Consider the following 23,635-nt stretch of genomic DNA (forward strand, 5'->3'; position numbering starts at 1 on the left):
CCCAGTCTAAACTCCAACAAAGGGGTCTCTGCCCAAAACTGCTTTCTCCAATGAAAGAAGTGAGAATGGGAAGAGAAAATGAATAGGAGGAGGTCAGAAGGAGTTAGCTGAGAAAGGAATATATTTTAGACTCAAAAAAGAGGTCTTCTTCAGTACTTGTCCTTTCTTCCACAGATGATTTCAAATGTGCTCAGCTGGCCATAGAAAAACTAAGACTAATTACTGCCATCTATACGAACTGTTAACTATTCATATTCAATTCCTGATGCAACATGATAATCATTATACATGTCAGCAACACTATCAGATTAATGTTACTGTATGTTTTAGTTCATCTCAATGCTGTGAAGTATACTGGAGATTCTCTGTTATGCTGGTTTCTCATACCATGAGATATTGAAGAAAACTGACATGCTTAGGGTCATGTAAAGGGTGACATGATATAGACAAAGAAATGAACTCAAATTAGTTCTCAGTTCTCCAGTGTTCATTTTAATGTATAGAAATATTTTACCCCACTTTCCTTTAGGATATAAATATAGATACAGATATGCAAATACCCCATCATGGTAAAAGTTCAAAAAAATAATTTTATGTGATGTTTGAGAATTAATGAGCCAATATGTGTAAAGTGTTCAAAGCAATTTTGCAGTTGTAAACATAGAGGGGTTTGGTCAAGCCTTCTACTGCTGTCTTAGGGAAATGATTTTCTATCTCATTTTATCTTATTTTCTAAACTTGAAAAATGGGTCTAATAATCCCTGCCCTTTACATACCTCAGAGAGATGCTGCGAGAATTAATGAAATATGTGTAAAGAGCTGTAAACTGGATAAATTAAGATATCATTGCCATTACTCTATTGAATTCTTCAAATAAAATTTTCAGTAGAACTACGACCCTTCCAACCTTTGCAATAAGGCAGACATGAAAATGTAGTAATAATATAATTTTGAAAGAGGACTTTGCTGTTTAAATTAAGTGCATAAATCAAATGTCTAAATATCAAACAGATCTGAAAAACTGCAATTTTCTGGAAAAAAAAATAATGAATGCATGGAAGGATTGAGAAATCAAGAAAGAAATGATCTTCTAATACTTTAGGCTGACACCATTTTATCCCCTAAACCCTAGATGAAATTATTGTCATGATAGCCATAATTTCAAAGATTTAATAAATAGACAATTTCTCCTGAAATTCATCAAAATTAGTTGAGATACTCATTCAGCTTTTCCCCACATCTGTTGCTTGGCTGTGTCTGTGTAAAATGCCAGTTCATTTAATTTATCACTTTTGCGCCAGATGTTTTGGCATCACATAGTTATAGATATATAATTGTATCCAAAAATGCTCTCAGATTAATGTAAGAGTTCTAATGATTACTCCTTCTGGGCTTTAACCACAGTAAGAAAAGAAATAACTTTATTGTTATAAAATATGAAACTAACTGAAAATTGCATCTGCCTCAACACAGTTCAATAACAGACATGTAGAAATTTTTCAAATTAGTTGCTCTTCTTTCAGAAATCCAAGGCTGATTCCATGGTAGAAGAGGAAGCGTAAGGCAGACAGAAAAGATGATAAATAAAATAACAGATTAAATCTAGATATTTGTCATGACTCCATGTGATATTGAATTGAAAATATCTACTGATACAGAAAGATCTGTGTACATTTTAATTCCATAAGGTGCTAGGTCAGTGACATTGAGGAAATCATTTCTCCTCCGTATTTTTCAATTTTATTTATTTATTTATTTTAATAACTTTAGAGCTACAGGTGGTTTTGGGTTACATATATGAATTGTGAAGTGATGAAGTCTAAGATTTTAGTGCAACCACCATCCAAGTGATGTACATTGTACCTAATAGGTAGTTTTTTGTTCCTCACCTCCCTCACATTCTACCCCTTCTGAGTTTCCAATGTCTAGTATGCCAATATAAATACTTTTGCATGCCGATAGCTTAGCTGCCACTTCTAAGTTAGAATATGTGGTATTTGGTTTTCAATTGCTGAATTACTTCACTTAGAATAATGGCCCCCGGTTCCATCCAAATTGCTACAAATGGTATTATTTCTTTTTTATGAACAAGTAGTATTCCATGGTGTATATTGAAATGCCACATTGTCTTTATCCATTCATTGGTTGATTGACACTTTCATTGATTCTGTATACTTGCAACTGTGAATTGTACTGTGATAAACATACATGTGCAGGTGTCTTTTTAATGCAGTGACTTCTGTTTCCTTGTGTAGATACCCAGTATGGGATGACTGGATCCAATGGCAGATCTATTTTTAGTTCTTTGAAAAATCTCCATACTGTTTTCCAAAGAGGTTACACTAGTTTATATTCCCACCAGCAGTGTATAAGCCTTGTTTTTTCATCACATTCACACCATCAGCTGTTTTTTGACTTTAGTAATGACCACGCTGGCTGAGGTAAGGTGGTATCTCATTTGTGGTTTCACTTTCATCTCAATTTTATAAAATGGGGATCATATAACCTCCCTACTTCAGTATCTATTCATCCCAAGTTATTTGTAAGGAAATTATGCTAAAAAGTTAACACTTGTTTGTCCTACACAAGGTACTTATGTCGTGAAGAGGAGCTTCAGGCCAACTTTATCCTGGCATTTTAAAATGCAGGACCAACCTGTGAGCTGCAGGCATACTTCACTGTTGGGATCCATGTATGTGCTTTGGATAAAACAATCTGCAGCAAAAGGAGAGAATGGCCATTCTATGGACAAGCCATCAGGCATCTTGCTCTCTTGAAGAGCATGAAAATATCTACATTCTAAATTACGTTTCTTCTGCTACTCTGACATTCCCCAAAGTGTCTACCAAAGTGATTTCTGCATGACGTGTGTGTGTGTGAGACACTATTCATACTGTTTCTAGGTGAAATTATCACTCTACAAAATTGATGTTGATTTCCAGTGTGAGCAACAGAAGCTATGCTTGTTAGCATTGCCACAGTTTATATCACTAGAATCGACTGATATATGTGTGTGCTTGCAAACTGAATATTAAGCATGTTCTAATTACGAATTCATGGAAAGTCTTAGGGTTGAAGAATGACTTTGCAGTTTCTTAGTGGAATGGTCTTCAGGAAACAAGTCAGCTGTCTGACTTCTGGCTACATCACCTGAAACACATTATAATAATACCAGCCGTGGCCCATTTTATGTACTTGTTCCGAGGCTTTGCTGTAGTAAAGAATAAAGAATCAGTGTACAATGTATAGGGTATCATAATGGAAATGTTAAGAATTCCTGTTACTAGCATAAAACAAGTAGGGAGGCCAAAGTTATTCTTCTCTAGCAACGGCCCTCAATTATGACAAAATTTTTCAAAATGTCAGTCACCTTGCTAGGTTCACTAAGATTTAGGGTTTTGTCCTCAATTTGGCAGGAACGGAAACTTTAGTCTGGGTCAGCACATTTCTATAGTGAATGTTGCTTCAGCACAGACATGCATTAGCCAAGTTCTAAGAAGACAGTCACTTAACAATAAAACTAATTCGTTAAGTTACAATAAAAAATAAAATGTCTGCCAAAAGCTTTGGAGTGTGGCATATTGGTAAGGCAGAGGGCCTGTTTCAAAGCCTGCCTCCATCAATTATTTGCTGCAGTCTTTAGAACTCAGAGAGATACAATAGCTATCCAATTTTCTCCTTCCTACAGTGTTGATAATATAATTCCCCAGTACATGAGGCAGTTTTGTAAAGCATATGGGTGACTCTTCAAAATGCTTTGTGTTAAGCACTGAGAAAAGGAGGCCCAATAAATGGTGGAATGGTAAGTATTATTATTATGGTTGTTATTGTTATCATTGTTTAAATAAGTATATATTATTGCAGCTGTTTTTAAAATTGAATAAAGTAATCACCCAACGTGGTTTGAAAGACATGGAGTTAGAGCCATGAGGGTAAGATGTGTAATTCAAATCTTAGTGGCCTTATATACTGATAATCTGCCCTAGTTCCAGAAGGCAACGTTGGTCCCTAGAAGGGCACTTCAGGCTTTCTCTCTCTCTGTCTCTCTCTCTCTGTCTTTCTCTCTCCGCCTTTCTCTCTGTATCTCTCTCTGTCTCTGTCTCATCTGTCTCTCTCTCTCTCTCTCTCTCTCTCTCTCTCTCTGGCAGTGCCTGGATGAGTTTCCCCATTTTCTATCCATGTGACCCCATTAATTGTTCTGAAAGGGTAATACAAAAGAGTTAGCAATGGGCAAGTCTTCACCTGGGCTGGGAACAATTTTGTTTCTTGATAAGACAACCTTATTTGGTGAGACCCTAAAAGTGTAAATTATAATGTCAACATATTTCTTTTGGGGCTGCCTTAATTTTCACTCTGCTCTTTACAATTATCCACATTTATTGAGTGCTTACACCATACCAAGAATCCTAATAAAGACATTATAAGAATTACTTCTTTGAATAGCCAACTAATACTGTATAGGTAATAAACTGTTTCCATCAATGTTATATTCAAGATATATTAATAGTAACAATCCTTATTCTTGCTATATCTCAAACTATTTACCTCAAGCTAGTTGAGAACATAAATGACTTTCTAAGGCATCAGTTCTAAAACAATTTGGTCTCAGGGTCACTTCACATATTTAAAAATTAATAAAGCACCCCAAAACCATTTATACATTAAAATTTCATTATTGGGTTATACCTCTCAATATTTACCACATTATAAATTAAACACACACACAAGAATATAGAAGCACAGATTCCATTAGCCATTGAGCTAATGGCTCAGTATGATATTAACAAGTGCTATATAGTCTCTGGAAAGATATACTTTCAATTTTGAGAGAGAAAAAAGCAGTGTTGTCATATTACTATAAAAAGTATTTCAACCTTGCAGAACCCTTAAAAGTGCCTCAAAGACTTTAAAGATCCATGGGCCACACTTTGAATAATATGGTCTTAAAGAATAAAAGTTTGTTGCCCCAATCTCCCCCCATATATTTCAATTACTCACTTTAAGAGTAATTACTATGTTAGATGCATTATGCAACAACATAGAAAGACATTATTATCTGCAACTTACATGTTATAAAACTGAGGTTTAAAAGGAAGGAGTACTTTAACATTACATGACTTACTGATATTGTAGTCAGTTTACAATCCCATATCTTTCTGTCTAAATCTGTGTTCTTCACTATAATGCAATACACAAACACTAAAGATTTATCAAATAGAAATGCAAAAAAAATTTAGTAGCCACCTCATTTTATCCATATATTGAAGAGAATTATGATGTTCAGAGATACAATTACAATAATCCCATGGATTAAATCAACATTTTCCAAATGGATTTATTTTACCTACCTCATTGCCTTTTAAAATTAGATGTTTCTATTGCAGATAAAATAATTATAGTGTATGCACATTAAAAAGAAAGACCAAACTATTCATGTGAAAGTGACAGTAAACCAAACTTCAAGGCCAAACTATACTGGATAAAATAAACATGCCATGTTTGATGACTGCTATTTTTTATGATTTTGCAACCAACTTGATGTAAGCAATGTGATTCCTGGATATTTTATTCCTATATTACAGGGACTGGTGACGAATGATGCACTTGAATCTTTTTGTACAATGATGAAACTTTTTTAAAAGATGTTTGCCCATCTATCATACTTAATAGCACCAAGGAGTAGAGAGAGTTCAGGCTTTGACATCAAATCTGGTGGATTCAAACCTCCCTTTATTAGATCTATGGGCTTTTCTTTGTGCCCTGACTTTTCTGAGTCTTGCATGACACATTTCTAAAGCAGCGTTCAGGTTAAATCCATCTTAACAGTGGGACTGAATGAAATAAGAAATGTAAGTACAGAGAGACCAGCATTCTGCTTGAGATTAAGTAGCATCTTAAATGCTGGTTTATTTTCTGTTCTTTATTGTCATATGTAGATACCATTTAATGTTACAGATCCAGACAGTGAACCAATAGAGAGCATGAGAGAGTAAGTGTATGTACTGCTCTTTTTTCATCCAGGCCATTTCCCTAAGTCATGATTCTTTAATGCACCCCTCCACAAAATAAAAGCTTCTCCAGCCTTTCTGCAATCAAAGTTATGCCTTGAATATCTCTTTATACTGAGGCTTTCTTGTTAGTCTATTAATCATTCCTAAAGCACAATCTCCACATGGACATACAATGAAGTCTGCCATAACCATAACTGAATGACAGAGATCAAGATCAACAATATCCCCCTTTGCATGTAAAAATCTCCAAATTTCCTGGATGACTTCATGCCACTAACATTCTTGCTTTCCTTCTTCACTTGCCACATGGTAGCCTCTGGATTGACTGTGAAGGGCACCAGAGCAACCATCATACAGAACTCATTTCTTCCTCCTGCTTCTGGTTTGGATGCTTTCTGTCTCTTTCAGTTAAATATTTTAACTGTAGTCCAAAAGTTGCCCTCTCCACTACAGAACCTTCACCTCCAGGCCAGGAACTAAGTCTTCAACGATCTGTGTCTCAAGTGCCTAGGATAGGTTGGCAAAAAAATGTGTTCAACTCACTAATTTTTTTGTTCACTTTGCAATTATTTGGGACACTTAGTGACTGGTTTACTAGACCCTCAGACTCCTTAAGCTGGACACTACTGAGGACAAAAACAATCACAGGGAGAACATGGCTCAAGCAAAAACATATCAAATTCAGACCTTATTTTCACTGCGGTATCCACTTTAAATGCCAGGGGCCATTTGTAGAATGTATAATTGCCTTTAAAAATCCATGTCTAAACAATCATTTTTAATAGGTATCCAGATATTCACAGATTTATTTTAGGTTTCAGTTACCCTGAGAAGTCACCTGACACATCAATTTCTGTCTTGTCTTCCTTTTATATCTTTTCTTAAATAAACAAATGTGGGTTTCTATGGCATTCTGTGGAGTTCAGTCTTTTGTTTCTTTGTAACTGCTACATAATTATATTGGAAATGTGAAAAACAGTTCAGCAGGAAATCAAATGCTGGCTCAGTGTGGGTATTTTTATATCCAGAGATGCTCAAATATGAACCAGCACAGAGATCTGGATACTGTGCCTCACACACAAATCTAATGACAAGCTGTATTTAAAAACCAGCAGGGAAAAAAAAAACAAAACACTTTTTCCTAACCGATTTTTCTTTACAGTGTATTACAGCTGTTTATTTGTTTTAATAAACAAAAACAAAGCTTGGACAGAGAGGATCTAAAAAGTCAGAGTCCTTTAAATGTCAAGCCCAGAATAATCTAACTGAAAGAACAGATCGATGAAGATTTGTCATTATCATTGTTAAAAACAGTGCTTGCTAATTGAAGACATGTGTATGTCAAGTGACGTATATATGTACACATACCCACACACACATATATTCTGTACATCAACTCGAGTGAGTTACACCTTTTTATTGAGTATTATAGCTTATTTTTAACCAGTAAGAAATAAATTATATAGGGCGAGGAAAGTTTTTCTTTCAAGCAGGTAATTTTTTTTATTATTGTATTTTAAGTTCTGGGGTACATGGGCAGATCTTGCAGGATTGTTACATAGGTATGCACATGCCATGGTGTTTTGCTGCCTGCAACTCCCCCACCACCTACATTAGTTATTTCTCCCTATGTTATCCCTCCCCAGAGCAGGTAATTTTTAAGAGAATCTAGGCTGGAATTCATATCTATTTGACTGCAATGTACAAACTTTTTCCTCCACTCTTGTCATCCACATCTCCCTTCTCCAGCCTAATGTGATCTATTCATTGTTAAATTATGGCAACAAGTATAGAACACACTTCAGCATCATTCTGGGCTGATTTGAGTGGGCAGTAGGAGCACTCAAACTCCAACGTCAGCGCCTCATTTAAACTCTAAATTTTTTTAAAACTTCAGAATGCAGAGGTTTCTAAAGGTCCAAATTCCTCGGGAACAACATTCACAGATGCAAATGTTAAATTCCTAACTGTCATCTGAACCTCCCCCACCTAACCACTCCATGCAGTTACTTCAGTGGGGATGAAAGCCTACCAATGATATCTCATTGTGTTCAAAACTCCTTTATAAACAACTGGATGAAGGAAGGCTGTGGAAAGTATGGTTCATCTTTTCTGTAATCTGACTTGTTAATATCACACAAGTTATGTCTTAATAGCAATTGGGTTTTCCCTAGGAGAGGAGAGATGCTACATGTTCAGAAATTGGACTGAATCATGAGACAAAGCTAGAATTAAATCCGATGAGACGGATCTCCAGTATATTTCCTTTATTAGAAGAAATAACTGATGGCATTAACACATGCAGTTATTGTGAAAATTAAATATGCTAAAGGGCGCAGAAAGGGTTAAAATGCTGCCTAGCACACAGTAAGCTGCAACACTTTTAATTGTAATTATATTTGTCCTTGTTGTCAAGGTTTACGATCTCCAGCAGAATTTGCTTGTTTCCTCATTAGTTGTAGCCAGATGCCAATTTCTGTTTATTCAAACTCCATCTCTAATGCAGTTTTAGTTTTAGTCTGAATTAAGACTGCAGGGATTATGGCTATGGTTCTCAAGGCATGGTCCCTGGACCAGCAGCTTCAGCCACACATGAAAATTTGTTAGAAATACAAATTCCTGACCAGCAAGCTATGCCTTAACAAGCCCTCTAGGTGATTCAGACACACCAAAAAATTTAAGAAACAACTTCCTTTCCTATTCTGCATGTCATGGATTTACTACTCCATTCATAAACTATTCTGCTTCTGAATTTAAATGCTAATATTATATTCTGGGCCCTATATTTTCCTATTTCGATGCATCTGATGGGCCCTTTTAATGTGGAGAATAGGATGATTTCCTTGATCTGGCACCCAAGGCAACCGTAACACCACTTAACTGAATAGGCGTTGCTTAAATCTTCCTGGCCATATCTACTTCACATTCCTGATTTCCTTCATCTTCAGATAATAGTCTACACTCTTCTCTTGAATGAGCCATTTCCTAATTTTTAAATGTGTCTCTTACTGCTACTTCACAATCCTGACAAAAACTCCTACAAAGAATCTTCACAGAGAATACTGTCTCTCCCATGTAGTGGAAAAATCTCACCCTACTTCATGCTACATACATGCTTTTATTGTTTGTGAATGATTTGCTAGAGTTTTAAATGCATGTCTCTAGTTTGTTGTCCCTGCTTTGCAAAAGCTTAAAAGAGTCATGCCTTATTTTCTAAATGCCCACCGCTTAATGCATCATTGGTGCACATGGAAAAACTTACAGAAATGAGCTGAATCCTATCTGTACGGGGTATTTGTGTATTGTTTATAAAATGTTAAGGAAATAATACAGATCTGAGAAGATGGAAGTACTATGTTTTTGGCAAGAATTGCTCTGTGAGTTTTGGCTTTGTGGACCTGTGGCAGTGGCTTCATATCTCAGAGTATGGTTCCTCATCATTCCTCCAAGGATTTCAGTGTGGCTGAAATAGACAATACGTCTCAAGAGATCAACACAGTGCCTAGCCCAAAGATGCTGCTTGAAGGATATTAGTTTCTTTTTTCTTAGCCAATTTGAATTCCAGGGTGGACAGTATTGGCAGCCATAAAAGGAGCGGGCATAACTTATCCTTGTGACAAATAGCATAACCTTTGAACTTGGGTGACATGTGAGGTGAGTCCTTGTCCTATAGAGGCTCTAGGGACCAGAAAATATTAGCACTACAAGCAAGTGAGTAGAGTAACTGACACTCCAAATGAAATAGAAGCCAAATTATCATCATTTACATGCCGCCATCTGGCTAAGGGGCTACCTGAACCAGTACTGAAATGCCAGGTGGGTGGGGGTGGATAAAGATGGAATTGGTGCCTAGTTTTAGCCCCAGAGCTTTGGACTAGGGATTCCTGTAATCAGAAAATGTGCTGTATTTTCGTTCTTTTGGCTCTGCTGCTTTGTAACCTGCTTGCACTTGTTCAATACAGATCAGACTAACTGATAAACGGGCTTGTTGGGTAATGAAGTGTGGGCTGGCATTACTCAGGGCTTGCCTCCAGGCTCTCAGAAAGGAAGAAAAAAATCAAGGTTCGAAGATCAGAAAGCTAACTCCTTAGGGAAAGAAACAGGGGACCTGAGGCTCCTCTCTGCCAGCACCTTTCTCGTGGTCTCTAACTCCCAAGATTGGTTAATATTCTGTGGGGATCCTTCTCTGTGAATAGTCAGTGCCCCACAATTTTTGTACAAGGAGAGCACAGCTCTTTCTGTCCTTTCTGTCTCAGCTTCAGCTTCAGTCACTCAGAAAAAAAAAAAAAAGACTTTAAAAAATCCAGAAAGCCATAATGCATGTGTGCCTATCTGCATCGGATTTTTAACAAAGAGCATGTGGGGTATGTTAAAACAAATATCCTCCCTGCCAATCAATTAATAGTGTCTGTTTGGAGTTAGAACTCATCAGGGTACTCCCTCATGATACTAATTCATTATTTCCTTGTTCATTCATTTATTCATTTAACGAATATTTTTTGGGAGCCCCAAAGCACTATGGTAGTCCCCAAGGATAAAGCAATAATAAAATGTTACATAAGAACAGGAACCTTAACTATTTCTCTCCTTAGAAATGTGTTTTCAAAATCTCAACCAAATAAATATGCATTATAAGTTTTGACCAGTCATTTGAAAGAAAATAAGCATGTGCGACAAAGTGAGAACTTATAACAAAGGAACCAGATCCAACCACAGTATGAGGAAATAGTAAATAAGTGCTAATGCTTACAGTACTATGTATGTAGCAGTTGTTCTGAGCATTATAAATACATTAATAGATGTAATTAGTTAATATAAATTATTATTTAAGATGAAATTCTAAGGAATCTATAGTTAACCAATTGACGGCTGTTAGAAATATTGGAAAATGTGGTGGCTCACACCTGTAATTCCCGCATTTTGGGAGGCTGAAACCAGCGAATTTCTTGAGCCCATAAGTTTGAGACCAGCCTAGACAGCATAGGGAGACCCCATCTCTGGTTTTAAATAAATAAATAAATAATAAAATAAAAATGAAGAAAAAATAAACAATAAAAAGAGGAATTTTGTGTTCAATCATTTTGGACCAAATAAATAAGGGGTTGGAGCAAAGGATTTTGAATATGCATGCATTATCCTGAGAAGAAGATTCTGGAAAGAAAGCAGGAGAGCAATTATGTGGAAACTACAAATCAATATTCCTCAGTCTTACATACTGAGATTCAGCATCCCAGTCTGAAGTATATTATTAAAAAGAAAAAAAAAATGGCCATGTTATTTCTAAACTCCTCTCATCAAGAAATGACACTTCTTTAGTCCTTGTATTTGCTCTTGATCATGTGACTTGCTTGGATCGATGAACTATTATCAAACTGGATGCAAATAAAGGCTTGTAAAGTGCTTACTCACCAGGGCTTCTTGTTGCTTTGCTGTTCTTGTAACATTGAGAACATAATTAAAAAGCTAAGCTAGCCTACTAGAGGATTAGAGACAAGCTATATCTGCTAGTGCACCCTGGACTAAACAGCCCACCATATATATATATATATGTAAGGCCAAGATTGACCTCCAGCCCCAAATAAGCCATTAGCTGACCCAAAAGTACCAAAACCAACCAAAATCAAAAGAACTGCCCAGCTGCTCCACAGAACCAGAAGAAAAACACTATTTTAAGCCACCAAATTTTGTCATGGTGTATTATGCAGTAAAGGTGAATTAATACATAGTGCTATCTCCATATGACTATTTCAGCCCTCTTTCTCTCTAAGCCCAAGTGGTTTCAATAAAGGAAAACAATGAATGACAAATAGAATCCTATAGATGCAGGACTGAGATGATAGGGAATGTAAGAGGTGGCAGGCACCAGGTGTTATCTGGAAGAGGATAGAGAGGAGGATAGAAAAGGAAAGGCAGGGGATGAAAGAGAACAGACAAAGAATGTTCTCGAGTCCTTACCATAACTTAAGCTTTGTTTATGTACTTTACTTGTGTCCTCTGATTAAACTTCCAAAACAAACTTCAAATATAGCCACCGAGGCTTAAAGAGATTGCATAATTTATTTAAGTCACACATTTAACATATGTTAGAACCAACGTTTGGCTGGGCAATTTGACTTCATAGTTTATGTCCTTAACTAATAACCTCTGTTGCTATAAAAGAATTGTTAGAGCAATGCCTATGACCTTGGTTTTGGATGAAGAAGGAACTTTTAAACTTGCCAACCTGGCCAAGATACTTGGGACTGACAGAATAAAGAAGATACTCCTACTGGATATACATAATTGAGGAAAATTTTGTCCCCAAATAATCTCAAAGAGATAAGCTCCTGAACAAATAATTTGGGAGATTCTCTGGATGAAGTTGGGTAGTTTTGCTTGATGACAAACATGGTTACTCTTTGGCAAATTTTTATTTTTATTTTTATCTTCATTTTTATTTTTTGAGATGGAGTCTCGCTCTGTCACCCAGGCTGGAGTGCAGTGGTGCTATCTCGGTTCACTGCAGCCCCCACCTCCCTGGTCCAAGCAATTCCCCTGCTTCAGACTCCCAAGTAGCTGGAATTACAGGAGCATGCCACCAGGCCCGGATATATATATATACATATACAGTATTTTTTTGTAGAGAAGGGAGTTTGGCCAGACTGGTCTCGAACTCCTGACCTCAGGCAATCGGCCTGTCTCAGCCTCCCAAAGTGCTGGAATTACAGGTGTGAGCCCCCATGCCTGGCTGGCAAATTCTTTTAATTATACAACAATAATATAATTGAGTTTATATTATGATTAATACTATAATAATTGATATTAGAATTGACATTATTATCAAGATTTCCTTAAGTTAGGCAAGATGATAGCACTTTAATATATTTACTCTAAATCACACAACTCTAAAGGTGTACCAACATATTACCCATTGTACTAGGCTTAATACATCAATAACAAAATAATCTGTACAACAAAACCCCAAAACGCAAGTTTACCTATGTTACAAACCTGCCCATGTCCCCCTGAACTTAAAATAAAAGTTAAAAAAAATACATTTTCCATTTTATAGATAGCCACGACAGAGAGAAGTTAAATAACTTAACAACAGAGTGAGTATGGATAACTGAAAAAATAATGATTCCCACCTAGCAATTAGAGCCTCGTTACTCAACCACTATCTTATTCCCTTCAACTGCTGGATTGATATCTGCATTTTCTCTCCCAAGTCCTAATGACTTCTCCGTCCCTAAGGAAAACAAAAGCCTGAGTGGTAAATCCACCCAATCTTATCCTATCTTTAAAATCTGTTCAGATATCTAGGGTCTTTCCTACTTCCTTTTATCTGGTACTCCAAACCTGGAGATGACCATTTGCTATGAGGGGCCAGTTGGCAGCAACCTGCACCTGAAAAGTTTGCATTCATGTTTTCTGCTCACCTTCTTTCTATATTTTGTCTCTAGTTGTCTACAGTAAGAGTTTTTGTTGTGACTTTGGAGAGGGTGGTTTATAAGGGATGACCAGGGCAAGACGTAGATATCAGAGCCCTCTTATCTACTCGTATTTTTTAGCTTAGGACTGAGAGTGTATTAATCACACTGGCATCCTAAAGCAGTGCCTTGCTAAATCTAATCCTCCATTCTCAATCTCAAACAGGTTCTTTCTAAGTAGACTAGAAGAAACAAGGGCAGCAAAATTGAAAGGAAGAGGTTGTGGGAGAAAATTAGTAAAATGGTTGCAGAACAAGGTAAAAATCAGGGAGAAATTCCCAAGTCAAGTTTACTGCTGCCTACATCACAGTGGTAGCCAGAGATTCACAAAGATTAGAATAAATCTGACATGGGCTATGCACAGAATTACATCCATTTCGTGCCTGCATCACATACCTCCTTGGACTTGCAAAGACGTGGACCCCAATTCTTCCCTGTAGGGAATCATGCTTTGGATGCTGATTCCCTCCCCAGGAAACTGAGGCTTCCCTTTCACTTTCCCATATTTTAGTTTTCACTTTTCTGTGCTTTATCTCTTTGCTAAGAATACTGATCTCCAGCTTAGAGCATCTGCATAACTATCTAAAGTGGGGGATCTAGATAGGACTTGCCACATGACTATTTTCCAAGACAGGCTTGTCAGCCTTACTGCTGCAACCTGTGTGATATTTGGGAGCCACCTAACCACCCCTGTACCTAAATTTCACTTCCCACTGTAGGCTCTTATCACTTCTTCTCTTCCATGGGTGTTATCTAACTCAATAATAGCTTCTCTCCAACTACCTCCACTTCACCCTGCACAAGGGAATGGTTATCGATCTTTATGAAGCTCTCGCTCTATGTCATAGGCAATAGAAAGAGATGGACATATATTAAGCACAACCTTGGTATAAAATCTAAAGTCTTTAGTAAGCACGTGCCTGCTTCATTATGAGGGCTGTTTCTTAGCCATTGATCAATCTACCGTGCCTCAACTAAGGGTAAGAAGGAGGTCAGTGAACAAACATATTGTCTATGCTATGCAGAAAACTGCACCTAGAAGTAACACACAGGCCATGATTACCAACTATTTTGTTGTGGGAAGGGGAAGGGTAACAAATAAAAAATTAAATAAACAATTTTAAATGAAGCCGTTATTCAAAGGCCAAGATAAGGGCTGTATTAGCCATAAGACCATACATTGTGTATCTGTCACTTTCTAAAGATTGTAGGCAAATTATTTGCTAAAAGACATAGTACTGTCATTTTTATTTCGATTCTCACTACATTCACAAGTTGAAAGAATAATTAGTTCCATTCACAGATGAGGAAACTGAGAGTAAAAGAGAAATGACATACCCAAGTTTACATGGCGAAGATGTGGCAAAGACTCCAACTCCATCCAGCTCCAGACCCAAGATTCCTCTAGACAATGAACTGCCTATAAAGATATATTTTTTTCTAAGCAGCCTGGGTTGGACAAAGCAATTATTCTGGCAACTGGGCCCCGTGCCAGGAAGAAACAATCCTTAAGTGCTATAAAACTAGTGTTTTCCCTGGGAGATTTAACCATCATTAGCCGAAAGCTTCATTTGCAGTAATGTGTGCAGCCCGCTGTAGTGGGCCAGAGCAATGCATTATCACTAACTCAAAGAGATTAATTTAATGGGCAATTATATGCTTCCTGCTCTGAAATACTTTCAGGTAAGCAATAGTCATGTATTTTCTGCAAATGCAATGCCAATTGCCCACTCCCAGGTACAGAGTGTCAGAGAGTTTTGGAACTTTCTATTCCACACCCTCGCCATCTCTGTGAAGGACACTTTAAAATCAGCATTCAGTGCATCTACAATGCCTCTGCAGAGACTTTATTCTAAGCAAATTGATTCCCACTTTCTCAGTATTCTTTACTGTCTAATGGCTATAATCAGCATAGGAAAATTAAAAAAAAAAAAAAAAGACCAAACAAACCAATAATGCCACACCTTTCATTGCATCCCTTTGTAGTATTGTCAAATTTTAATGTGTATATATATACACACATATATATGTATACATATATATATGTGTGTATATATTTCTGTATTTTGATATATAGATTGTGTGTGTGTGTGTGTGTGTGTGTGTGTGTGTGTGTGTGTGTATCTGGGAACAAAGAAGTTGTGAGAAGTAAATTTCTGAAATCCCTTGAGATTCTAATTCAATCAGTCTCAAGTGAAGTCTAGACTATTTGTTTGTTTTAAACAATTTTCTAGACAATTCCAATCAATGTTCTTCATTGAAAAATAGTCTCCTAAAATGTACTATGCTGTGTTTTCTATTCTATGTTCCTTAGTTTCCTAATCTATAAAATGGGACTAGGATTCTGGTTTTGAAAGTTCCAAAGCTCTGCTATGCTCATTAGGCAATATGTTTTGTCTCTAATAAAATGCATACTTGTTCTTTCCTTCACTGCACCCTTGTCCTTGCCCTAGAAGAAATAAAATAGTTTCTTCTGCTTTGCACAGAAAAACTATTTCATTCACTTGATTCAAGAAATGATGTACCAATATTGGAAGCACAAATTGAGCAAGAAGATAAAGAGGAAAGAAAATAGAAGTGAGGTTTCTGTAGAGCGTGTTTAAGGACATACATTCTGCAGTTAAACAAAAGTCTGATCCTGTGCCCACACCGCCATCCCTTGCTCTCTATGAAACTTTGGCAAGAAATTTAACCTGTATCTGAGTTTCCTTGCCTGGAAAATGCTTATTATAACAGTAGTCACTTTTTCAGCAAACATGATGAGAATTAAATGCATTGAAGGGCTTTTCGGTTTATTTTCTCATTTTTTTTTTCATTATTCAGCTAAATTTACCTTGATTCTTCATCATAATGGTAAACAGCAGCCATATACTGTAGTTTCAGGGAATGGGGTTGCTACTAGCAGAGATACTTAGCAGAGATATGCTATACAAGCCTAATCTCTTGTTAGCACATGGGCATCTACCTGCTGGCTCATGTGGTAAGATGCGCCAGTTGATCATGATGATAGGATAGATCTGGTACCGCTGAAATACTTGGGTAATAAGTACAGTGAAACATCTCAGCCTCAGTTAAGTGAATCTGACACAAGGGGATAAAGAATGACATCTACATTCTCAATAAGAGATAACAGATGGACTTCTCTAAAATCCACTTTTTAGCCTAATTTCATTTGTTAAATCTTTTGTCTGATGAGACAGCATTCTGAGAGTAATTTTAAATTGTTCTTCCCAGACTGACTATTTCTTTATCATTATTAGAATCTCCTCCTATGGGGTTCTGTTATTCTGAATGGTTTTAAATATTCATCTCAGATGAATACTATAAATCTCCCTTTAATATTTTTTTCCCCAAGACATGATCTGTGGCTTTGGAAGATAAACATCATGTGATGGGCTAAATAATCAAACCAAGTCAAAACAAGTTTCTAAGCTATGTTCATAGTAATTTCAATTTTTTAATTTCTCTGTGATCTTATGATTTTCACTTCCTTTTATGATTAAGAACAAAGAAGGTTTAATAGTACACTTAAAGTTTTCAAATTTATGCCACCCCAGCTCATATTTTACAGCTAAAATTTAAAGCTTTCATTTGTATTCTCATCCTTGTTTGTTCTAATAAAGAAATCTGCAAATATTCAAAATCAGACTGTTCTTTAAGATTACAGTTTAACATTTCTTAAGATGTTTAATCTGAATTAAGCTTGTTTCTTAGCCAAAATGCACCTGTGTAGTTTTTTTAGTTTTCAATCCCTGACCAAAAAAAAAAAAAGGTGCGACAACTCCCATCAACCTATCAACTCCTATTAATTGATTTGAACAGAATCAATGCATGTTTGGACATATATTTTAAATTCTCCATAGTTTATGAATCTGGAACGTGATTGAATCATTTCTCTAAAAACATGAAGAAAATGTTATCTGATGTACCTTTGATGTTTTCAGTAACTTGGTTATAATGGATTAATAATACCATTTAAAAATATTAACTAGTTATTTACTAATACACAGAAAGTCTTGATTTTTTCATATGTATTTTGAAGTAAGTTTTAATATAATCATACCCTCATTTAAGGAGGTCAGTAGTTGTATTTATTTTCACACCATCAGTGTGGAATTGTTTAAATTCCCAACACTCCTTATCTTCTTCCTTACCTCTGTGCCTTTCTTTATGGATAGATCAACAGTTTTCAATCTACCCTTTCGTATGCAGGTACTCCCAGTGCCACTGGAAAGAAAACTCCAAGAGGGAGCAGGGTTTATGCCTACTCTAGTCCCTGCTATATCCTCAGTCACTAGATGAGTGCTTAGCAATAATAAAGAGTTAATAAACAATTACTGAATGAATGAGCAAATGAACATCTTCCCCGACTGAGCTTGGTAGCCTTGTCATCCTGCAGCTATCAGCTCAATGCCCTGGAGCAGCTGCTTTTGTATCTGTTTTGCTTATTTGTCTGAGATTTCTCGAAAATGAGTCTTCTGTTTCTGGATTGTCCTGAAATATTTCTTAAGTAAGTGCTCTGTGTATTCATTGTGTTGAGTACATTTTGCTGATAACTGATAAACCTTGATGGATATTTAAGAAAAGGAATCTATCGCATTTTTAAAAGGTGGCATGGGCCTTGAGTGTGGATCATGTTTGTAATCCCAGCAGGAGGATCAATTGAGGTGAGGAGCTGGAGACTAGCCTGGGCAACATAATGAGACCCTGTTTCTGCAAAAAATACAATGATTTGCCAGGCATGGTGGCTTCTGCCTGTAGGCCCAGATACTCGGGAGGCTAAAGCAAGAAGACCATTTGAGCCCAGGAGATAGAGGGTGGAGTGAACTACAATAGTGCCACTACACTACAGCCTGGGCAATAGAGAGAGATCCTGTTTCAAAGGTAACATGAATTAAGTTTAACTCTACTGGATTGTGTTCAATATATGAGAAAATTATTTTAAAAGTAATTATTGACTGTACACACATTAAAGAATACTGGTTTTTTGAGCTTTTTATAAAGCCTTAAATCATCTAAATAGATACAGTTTTTCTGAGAGGCTTAAAGTGATAATCAGGCTTCAACATGATAAATTATAAAAAAAAAAATTTCTACATCTTTCTAAATGAGACTAACACTTCTAATAAACGATAATCACCAAATGGCATGCTTTGTTTGCATCTTCTCTTTAGGTTACAAGGGAAAACTACTGTCAGGGTAAGGCACTAGAGAAGAAATTAGTACTCCCAACGCTGGAAAAACACAAAGTTTCCAAAACTCTGTCTCTATCCAAAGCCAAAGTTTGATAGTGTTGAAACTACCCAATTGACTGAATGTTCTCTGCCTGTACTCAAGGCTGCTATAAGAAATAAACATTCTTCACTCTTGAATCTTCATGCTTTCACACAAGTGTTCTTTTTATAAGACTTGGTAGAGGACATTTTCCTCATATCATAAAGCAAAAAAATATAATGTTTCTCTCCTGAATGCCTGGATTACTCTTCTTTAAAATACAAATTAATCATTTTTCACAGAGATATCTCCTCTGTTTTCACATGAGCTGCTAGACAGTAGAGTGACTTTTAGGGCATATTTCCTACAATTATCATCTACATTAGTCTATAGAGTATGTGTGACCATGAATCTTTCTTAACATTGATTTTTATTTTCTTATTCAAATTCCCTTTACCTCAGCTCCCTTGAAATTTATTGTCTCCTTTGAATTTGTTTACAACTTCGAAGGACTCATCCAGTCCTTTATAGAAAGAAGATATTCAGATAATAAACAATATGTATTTTGCTAGGAAAACAAAAGTGAACATTACATCCTTTTTCCATATTTCTATATAATAAAAGTTGGTGAGGTAGATGTAAGTTCTCAAAGACAATGTGGCACCAAATTTCACCATACAGCTATTGTTTAGCGACTCCATAATAGTTTTATCAAGTGCAAAGAAGCTATGCTCATTAAAAGTTAACAGAAAGATTAGCATATTATTTTAACAACCCTAGACTCTCCTCCCATAAAATAAAATAGCTTAAATGTTTTCACAAAATTTATGAAAAAATTTACATTGAATTTATATTGAAATAATTTTAAACATTCCATGATTACTGTGTACAATACATTAAACTCTAAAAAACAAAACAAACTTATCTATAATCTCTCCTAAAATAAGGAGTATTGATAAAGTTATCTTCCATATTTTCCATATGTATGTATGCATGTTTATATTTAAATATGTAATTATTTCTATATTGAATGTACTATAATATCTATATATGTGTGTGTCCAGATATTTAAATTACAATGTACAAATCTTGAATTATTTTTTTACCTGCTGTTTTATACCAAATATTTTCCTCTCACTTTAAAATGCAAAACGTTGTTTTTAATGACTGAATAATGGGTATAAGAATGTTTCCTTCTCACATATCCTAAAACATTTCAATAACTTACTACAGTGTAAGTTATTTTGTGTTGAGATGACACATTCAAAGGCTCCTTGGGAACAATAAAATAAGTTCCAATGCCAAGGTATCCATCAGAAACAGGGGCTGCTTACCGCATGATGAATATGCATAAATTGAACACAGTCACACAAGGAAGAAATGAACAAACCCAGGCACTTACTAATTTCAGTAGCAATGATTGTTATGTTGTGCCATACACTTAATTCTCTGTCAAGTGGTGTTGCCAGCGTTATCTTTCCATCGTCTGCATTAATGTTGAACTGCCTCTCCAGGTCAGTGTGCCGGTCGATGGAAAACCTACAAAAGAGACACACCTGTAATCTACTTCAATGTTTATATGATCCATACATTCCACAGCAGACCTTTAGTAATCCTTGGAGAGCCATAGTTGTGAAGTCAAATGAATTGGGAAACTCAGTAGTATCATAATTTATAAAACAAAATGACTAAATCAGGCACAAGAAACTTAATAATTATTGTCCAAGGAGCAATTAGCTGCATATGCAACATGAAGGTCATAAACTGCCATCAGTTTCAATAGGCAGCATCTTCAAAAATGGATGCTGATGAAGAGTTAATTGGACAATCCATCACACTTATTGGACAGCTTATGATAATTAGCAGTTGCCACAAAATATCATATGAAACAATGAATTCAAACTCAAAACAGGATGGCACTAGGCCGCATGTTTTGTATGTCCATTCAAATAAAATATGTATTTTGTTAAACTTTGATTTGACTGTACTGCGTTTATGGGATTTCATTTTGTTGGTGATGGTGGCCATTTGTTTTGTTTTGTTTTCATTTCAAGTAAAGTGTGTATTTAGGTTTTCTATTAGTCTCAGTCCATAGAAAACAGATAGTTGTTGATTCTATGGTTGTTTTTAATAGTTGTTTATTCTATAGTTAATATTTTCTAAAAGTTAGAATCGATATTTTAACATATTTACAACACTACAGTTTACTAAACTAAGAATTTCAAAGGAATATATTAGTAGTTATTTTATCAAAAAAACTCTCAGATAAGAAAGAGTTGAAAGATCTGAAAACTCTTTCAGATAAGAAAGAAAGGCGGTGGCTCAAGCCTGTAATCTTAGCACTTTGGGAGGCTGAGGTGGGCGGATCACCTGAGGTCAGGAGTTCAAGACCAGCCTGGCCATCATGGTGAAAACCCATCTTAAAAAAAAAAAAAAAAAAAAAAAAAGAGAAGAAAAGAAAATACGGGTGATGTGTGGTGTCTAGATCAAACTGCTTCTCAGGGCCACTAAGTATCTAGGTAGTATCAAGAAGAAAAAAAAAAAAAACAGAAATTGTTTCTCATCACATTTATTAATACTTTTTTTTTTTTTTACACCAAGAATAGTTTCCTGGCGATGGAATGCTAGATCCAATAATCTTTAAGTTTTAGAGACTACAAGGTGGACTTAGAAAGATTGGCCCGTAATTAAGCAGTGATACACTAAAACAGGCTAGGATGGAGGCCCAAAGAAGGGTGTATGCAATTTCATTTCAGGAAGAAAGACTGAAGAAGACCTTCAAGATTGAGGTGATGGCTTAGGAAGTGTACATGAAAACTCTCTATTCACTGATACCCATTAAACTCAAATCTAGAACATGGTCCATGTTAGTTAATACTGGGCATAGTTTTATGCAGGTTCTTTATAGTTTATTATTCTCCATAATCCTCCAACTATAATTTTGTATTGTTAATATTTCAGTAGAGTTCACTGAAAACATCATATATGTATGCATATGAATATGCACCTACCAATTTGTATCTATACCTACCTATGAAGATAGCTAGATAAATAACTATACAGCTAGTTACTAGTTAGCTAGCTAGATGTATATAGATAAATATATGTATAGATTTTTTCTTCTCTTTTTAGCTATTCCCTTTTCATTAGAGAAGGTATGCATATTATTTACACTATGCTCAAAGGTCATTATAAAAAGACCTCCTTGTTAAATCCTGCCCACCAAAGACAAGCATCGTTAAAGGATTTCGAGTAATATATAAAAGGACTTAATTTTATTAGCAATTGTTTACTGAGAAATCATTTTAAAACATGATTGTAAAATGAAATAATAACTACCCATTTAGTAATGACTTAACTACAAATATAAACTAAGACACTGACTTGTACCGATACACTAGGCATTTACAAATCATTCCCATCCCCAATCCCCAGAAGAATGGAAGAAATTCAGAGAAAATTTAAAAACTGAGAGACAGGTGAATTAACAGCGCTCTCAACAAAATCCTGAACATGAAGATATGTTTATTGCGAAGTGTTTAAATGTGTTATATTATGAAAAGAAGACCAAAAGTTATTTTCCTGGGGAATAAGGATGGTTGATTCGACCAATGATATTCCAAGTTTAACTATAAAATAGCTTAACAGACATGTGTTTTGCTTCAGATATCATGTACATTCTGACTCTTAAAAGAGCTAAAAAAGTGTCCAGAGGATTAATTATCACTCTCTGCATCGTATTCATAAATAAACTTTGCAGGCATTTCTGGTTCTAGTGATTTTATTATCTCACTGCTGATATTTCACACATCCATGCATCAACCAATTTCCCAGAGGCCACAGTAAACAAGAATCAGTCTAATCACTGATACTCATGAATCCCAAATCAGAAACACATTCCATGGCTATTTGGTTGCTGTCCAGTAATTGCCTAGAATTCCTAGCCCCAAAGAAGCATTGGGAGCAACAATGGGGTTATTTGGAATTTGGCATTAAAAGAAAATGTTTTTGTTTGTTTAATACCTTATTCAAATATGTATCATGCAGATCTCAAATTTGGATCAAATTATATCTCTATTACTTATGTATTGCTGTTTCTAGGATAATTAGTAAATTCACTGAGCCTGAATTTATTTGCTGGTGAAATAGGAATTATTTATATCCCACGAATAGTTTTGAAGACTGAAAACAACGCTTAAATCAATGTCTGGCACTTAGTATGTACTAAAAATAGGCTCATCATCACCATCATCATCATCATCATCATCTTCGTCTCTCATTAAATTATGTATTAATAAACTTCCCTATTTAGCAGGTAGTGAAGAATGCCCCTTCCTTAGCAATTTATAAATGGCAGGAAACTTTTTTAAAATACATGTTATTTAACTCCCATAACTCTAACAAAGGCAGGAATATTTTTCTCAGTTTTTAAAGTTTCAGATCATGACAGACTTTATGGGGTGAGTCATGGGAATTTATAAAATAGTCTATAAATACAGCCCTTTAGTGAGATCAGAGGTAGGAATGTCATAATATTACAAGATTACACAATAGAAGAAACTTGATGGGAAAGAAATGACTTAGTTTAAAATTCACTTTAGAGTCTACCTCAACTATTTTGGAAAACTCCTGCTGCTTCTATAGAAATTTCACACATTTTATTGCCTAGTAGACTTTATGATAACAGCTCTCAAGAATGACTAAACAGCACAAAAATTCTGACTCAACATTTTGGTCAACAAGCATGTATGAAACACCAAATTTGTACCAAGCACAGTGCTAGATTCCTTTTCATTCTCCCACCCTTCTTTTCTTGGTTTCTTATATAATGAATAACAGAAAAATAAAACTCTTAGAGACTAGGACATTTTAGGTAACACAACTGTTAAACAGCGGAACCAGAATGAATACTCACATCTGAATCATTGTGAAGTCCCTGTG

General features: G+C 35.7%; 1 protein-coding gene across 4 annotated transcripts in view; it reads right to left on the reverse strand.

Moving 5' to 3' along the window:
- CDH8 (cadherin 8) overlaps positions 1 to 23,635 on the reverse strand; it is a 385,302-nt gene that overhangs the window by 112,058 nt on the left and 249,609 nt on the right. For all 4 annotated transcript variants that reach the window (XM_032284101.1, XM_032284100.1, XM_032284098.1 and 1 more), the window contains exon 8: positions 20,097 to 20,233. In XM_032284101.1, coding sequence (XP_032139992.1) covers positions 20,097 to 20,233 — 137 coding nt within the window. The remainder of the gene's footprint in view (positions 1 to 20,096; positions 20,234 to 23,635) is intronic.

This window comes from Sapajus apella, unplaced genomic scaffold (assembly GCF_009761245.1).
Source record: "Sapajus apella isolate SASKATOON/1434 unplaced genomic scaffold, GSC_monkey_1.0 scaffold15, whole genome shotgun sequence".
Lineage (NCBI taxonomy): Eukaryota > Metazoa > Chordata > Mammalia > Primates > Cebidae > Sapajus > Sapajus apella.